The sequence below is a fragment of the Clupea harengus genome, chromosome 3 (genome assembly GCF_900700415.2).
Source record: "Clupea harengus chromosome 3, Ch_v2.0.2, whole genome shotgun sequence".
Classification (NCBI taxonomy): domain Eukaryota; kingdom Metazoa; phylum Chordata; class Actinopteri; order Clupeiformes; family Clupeidae; genus Clupea; species Clupea harengus.
Window position 1 is genome coordinate 18,988,664 of NC_045154.1, and position 5,025 is coordinate 18,993,688.

At 42.1% G+C, this 5,025-nt stretch overlaps 1 protein-coding gene across 1 annotated transcript; it reads left to right on the plus strand.

The window, feature by feature from the left end:
- The first annotated feature begins 108 nt into the window (after nucleotides 1-108).
- On the plus strand, nucleotides 109-4,897 carry LOC105892533 (60S ribosomal protein L27a-like). Its single transcript, XM_012818811.3, has 5 exons — nucleotides 109-193; nucleotides 722-785; nucleotides 899-974; nucleotides 1,240-1,414; nucleotides 4,725-4,897. The coding sequence occupies exons 1-5, from the start codon at nucleotides 191-193 to the stop codon at nucleotides 4,851-4,853; spliced, it is 447 nt and encodes a 148-aa protein (XP_012674265.1). The 5' UTR covers nucleotides 109-190; the 3' UTR covers nucleotides 4,854-4,897.
- Nucleotides 4,898-5,025: the final 128 nt, after the last annotated feature.

Genomic DNA, 5,025 nt, shown 5'->3' on the forward strand with positions numbered 1-5,025 from the left:
GTATGTATTCAAACCATGTGTTTTTTGTTTTTTTTACATGTTTTTATGTGTATAGTTTTAGCCCACGGTCACTTTTGAATTCATCCAACCAAACGGTGGCGCTGTTGCATTCGACGTTACATTTGGCAGACAGTCTCGAACATTAACGCGAGAATTCTATTCGGTCTTCCTCTCTCCGATTTCCTCCAAGATGGTGAGTATCATGATGAAAACTTCCATCGGTAGTTTTACAGAAAATCTAATGTGATCCAGTAGTATTATTGTTTCTAAGTTTACGTGGTATAACCGGAATGATCAAATGTCTTTTATATTCCTTTTCTATGCTAATATTTCAATAAAATATCTATGATAACTCGTATATTAAACCCTGCCTCTGTGCCACCGCTTGCCTGGGCTGTTCCTGCACGATTATTCTGTTGTAGCTGTTATGTGTTCTTTGTGTGGTTGAATCCTAGTATAGATTTAGCAATGGGCCCGAACTGTTTTAAATGTAATGCTATTAATCAACTCTAAGAGTTGGGGGGCTATCTGTTAACTGTAATGTTACCCATCATATCTTGGCCTCGAACTCGTTGGCAAATGCCGCTATGTGATCCTTCTGTGATATGCCCGGGAAAGTGAAAAGCATACATGCAGAGATGCACATTTGTCCTGTATCAATGGAGTTCTGTTAAATAATTCCGTAGTTTAAGTTATATTAACGTGGGTCAATTTTTTTCAGCCTACCAAGAAGACCAAGACCAGGAAGCTCCGTGGGCACGTCAGCCACGGACACGGTCGTATTGGTGAGTTTCTAACTTTATGCGCTAGCCTGCTAGTATTTCTGTATTTAGCTAATTTTACGTCGGAAGAGACAAAACCCCCAGGTACCTAACCTTCATGTTGTTTTTAACGTCAGGTAAACACAGAAAGCATCCTGGAGGTCGTGGTAATGCTGGTGGCATGCATCATCACAGAATCAACATGGACAAATAGTGAGTAACTGGCCCTATTGTACTTTCGCAGTGTTACAGTTAGTGGTACAATTTCTGTGCCAGATTATGTATTGTTGCTGACCTGGCACTTTAAACTTACCTGACAATGCTTGTGTATCGTCCCAGCTCGCTTGCTGCTTAGAGCATACATGCATGTTAATTTCAGATGGTTCATTTGGGCTTCAGGGGACCCTTTGACTTATTTTGGTGGAATTAAGATGTCTGTTATGAACCAGAAGTATGTGTGTCTCTCCTCAAATCCTAGCCATCCTGGGTACTTTGGAAAGGTTGGAATGAGGTATTTCCATCAGAAGAAGAACACCACCCACTGCCCGACCGTAAACCTGGACAAGCTGTGGACGCTGGTGAGCGAACAGACCCGCCTCAACTACGGCAAGAAGCCTGAGGGCCCTGCTCCCATCATCGACTGTGTGCGCGCTGTAAGTATCTGAATGTCCACTACATCACACAGTCTCTGTCTTTTAACTGATTTTGCAGTGTGTTCTGTGGGAAGTACGACTGGTGGGGGTTTATTGATCTCAGTTGAGGCCTTACTGGTGTTCCATATTAACCAGGTGAATGGAGGAACATTGGGCAATTTTTTTGGAAGCCTTTTGTAATCTGGACAAATTTTTGTCGGTCATCGCCATGAACATTTGTTGCTTATTTCAGATAGGCAGACACATATCTTTATGCAGAGATAGTTACTGGACAGATGCTTTGGCTCGGAGTTTGAGGGAAACTATGTGCATGATGGATTTGGTGTAGCCCTGACAGAAGTTTTTTTTTTTTATGACCTGCTGTTTTGCAGAAACGTTACTAAATAGATCCAAGTGTCAAGTGTGCTGCACTTAAGGGACATACAGGGTTCGTATGGTCATGAAAAACCTGGAAAAGTCATGGAATTTTAAAATGGTTATTTCCAGGCCTGGAAAAGTGCTTGAAAAAAATTAAATCCCAAAAGTCATTGAAATTTGTTCAAGGTTATTTACGCTGAGTTTTAAATAATTAATATGCTTTTAAAAGAAATACGCTCAAAATATAAGCAGGCATACGCTCTCATACTAACTGAAAAGGTTGGTGGCCATAGCAACAGTAACTCAGGGAAGCGGACGGGATAATGTCAGGGAAGTGTAGATTTAACCATGCTTGGCTACAAATGGAAAAGTACATGTCATGCGTTAAAACAGACGAAGACCCGGGACGAGCTAAATGTAGGTTGTGTGGTGGCAAAACATTCGACATTTCAAACATGGGAGAGGCGGCATTAACCATTAACGAGCCATGCCAAAGGAAGCAAACAGAGCGCTGCTACTAGCGAAGCTTCAGCAACCCCTATCACCACAGCGAGGGCAACTGCTACGCCAAGCAGCACGTCTCTCTCGTCGGCTACCAAGCAGGCGTCAGTAACCGATTCTGTAACGAAAAATTAAGTCCTAACTGCGGAGGTAATGTGGGCACTGAAGGTGGCCAATTCGCATTATTATTTTGAATCATCCGAAGATGCCAGCCTGCTCTTTCGACGAATGTTCCCCGATAGCCAGATTGCAACACAATTGGCTCATTCCATGCCAAACGTCCAAATAAACCATCTCAGATTTGGCTGAAAAAATGCAAGGATGTTCATACACTTCTTAATAGCTATAGTCTGAAATATTAGCTCTCTACTCCCAATAGTTTTGTCACAAACAAAATGTTTTAGCAACTAAGTTATGTGCATTTTCAGACGCTTTTTTTAGCAGCGTTTTCTGAAGAACCATTTTCAAATAGCTATAACTAGAAAAGTATTTAAGCTAGCTCCTTCAAACTCGAAAGTTTTACTCTACGCTCTGTGGCAGCATCTTTGAAGGCCTGTGGAAAGCTCAATGTTAAAGCTAGAGACTTGATATTATATACAGACCTTCCTATGTGTGCTCTGTATAAAAAACTGTCCCTATGTGATGAGAGCAGCTACCAACATGAAACTAACTGTTTTGGAAAGATTCGATATTTGTTCTTAACATATCAAAAATTTGTGATGGTGTTCTGCCTCATTTTCTCAAAATGTAATCTTTGAAAATGTGGGATTTTTGTACACGCCCAGCATTCAATGGCCTATGGAAGCATATTAAAATGCTAACAAAATGCACTAAGTTTATGACACAGAGCTTAAACTGCATATTTTGTATACTGTATGCTTTGGAATTCTCATTGTTAGTTTAAATACTACATTTTATCACTTTTTCATGTATACACCGAGATTTCACAAAATGTTTGGTCATGGAAATTTGGTTTAAAGTCATGGAAATCCATTGGTCAAAATGTGTATGAACCCTGGACATAGCTATGCTCTTTGCATTGGTTGGTGGTGTCTTCATAGATCTTTCACGTTTCTTACAGACATCATTATCTGTTCATTGTATAGAGCGCTTGCCAGGGATGTTATTGAAGCCACTGTCCCATTGCTGTGTTGAACATGCACGTTTACTTTGCCAAAACTGCTCACATGTGTGGCAGCTGCTGTTCAGTGAATGTGACCTTCTAGGCATTCTTGGATGAAGTGGTAGCACCAAGAAAAGTTAATTGGGGTAACTTTCGTAGTGATTGTAGACAGACCTCGTCATGAAAATGGTTGGCGTAGTCCAACGGTCACTGAGGGGTGTTCCAAGTTTGAAGTATATGTTTTATATATTGCATTTGTTTAGGGGTTTTGTGGAGATGTCTGATGTGTTTTAAAACCCAACTGGCAGGGGGGCACTGTGGCACAAGCCGATAGGCCCCCTATTTACGGGCTTCATCCCCGCGGGGGCACAGGTTCAAGTCTGGCCTGATGTCATTTCCCGGTACTCTCCCCACCTCGCTTCCTGTCATATCTTCACTGTCATGTACAATTAAAGGCATAAAAAAATACAAAATAAAACCCAACTGACCGTATAGAGAAATGCCCACAGCAGTTGCCATTACAAACGAAATGGGTAAATGTAGGGTTCATAAACGTATCCATCTCCGCCAGTGTTTAATGAGGTGTTTAATTCAGCCCCCTTGTGCTGTTTGACTGGCACCTCCCTCTAACCAATGAACCGGAATTCATCACAGAATTATAAGACCTCCTGATTGTCCAGCTCCATGTATGTTACGGTCATCAAACTAAAAACACTGTGGGTTAGTAGGAGAAATACACTGTTCGTAAGAGAAATAACACTCTTGCACATGTAGCCTGTTGCTGCGTTGTAGCCTGTTGCTGCGTTGTAGCCTTAACGGTCGATGACCACCGTTCCAGCGCGCCCACCGCGATACAATTAATTCCCTGTGGAAAGGGGCAAGGCATCGTTGATGGTGCACAGTCGACAAACATCTCTCGAAGATGGCTCAGCCATTTGAGCATCTCCGGCTCGTTAAATTTGGCCAAGCTCAATATTATCCCAATGGATACTTATTAAACTCGTGCAGCCTTGGAAGACAAACTAATTTCAGTGGTCTCTCCCACGACCCACTAGGAGATACAAACCAACAAACAGTGCTTTGGCTATGGAGGACAATGTTGGTGATTGTTGGTCTCTGATGGGTTCAAGATGGCATTGCATCATTTCAAAAACTAAGCTGTCAGAATTGCTTGCATTAGTCTAACATTTTTAATGAAATTAATTTCGACCAGCACACCGCCCAGGTTGCATTGTAATGTACATGTAACGTTTACAGTGTAAATTGTGTCGTGTACTGTTTGTAGTTCATTGGATGGTAATGGTAGATGTTCTCTCTCTCTCTCTACAGGGCTACTTCAAAGTGCTGGGCAAAGGCAAACTGCCCAAGCAGCCAGTCATCGTCAAGGCGAAGTTCTTCAGCCGCCGGGCTGAGGAGAAGATCAAAGAAGCTGGAGGCGCTTGTGTACTGACTGCATAAGCACGCACCGTCTTTTTTCAGGAATAAAAACTTTGAAAAAGAAATCTCTGCTCGTGTGTGTGGTTACTCTACTCAACGACTGGGTACAGACCCAGCTGACATGAGGGCCCTTTTTGAAGGCATGCACGTTACACTAAAAGACATAAGCACAATATGAAAACAATCTCAAAGA

Coding starts and splice junctions, on each gene's coding strand:
- LOC105892533 (XM_012818811.3), top strand. Junction 786..898: donor CCACGGACACGGTCGTATTG/GTGAGTTTCTAA, acceptor TTTTAACGTCAG/GTAAACACAGAAAGCATCCT. Junction 1,415..4,724: donor TCATCGACTGTGTGCGCGCT/GTAAGTATCTGA, acceptor CTCTCTCTACAG/GGCTACTTCAAAGTGCTGGG.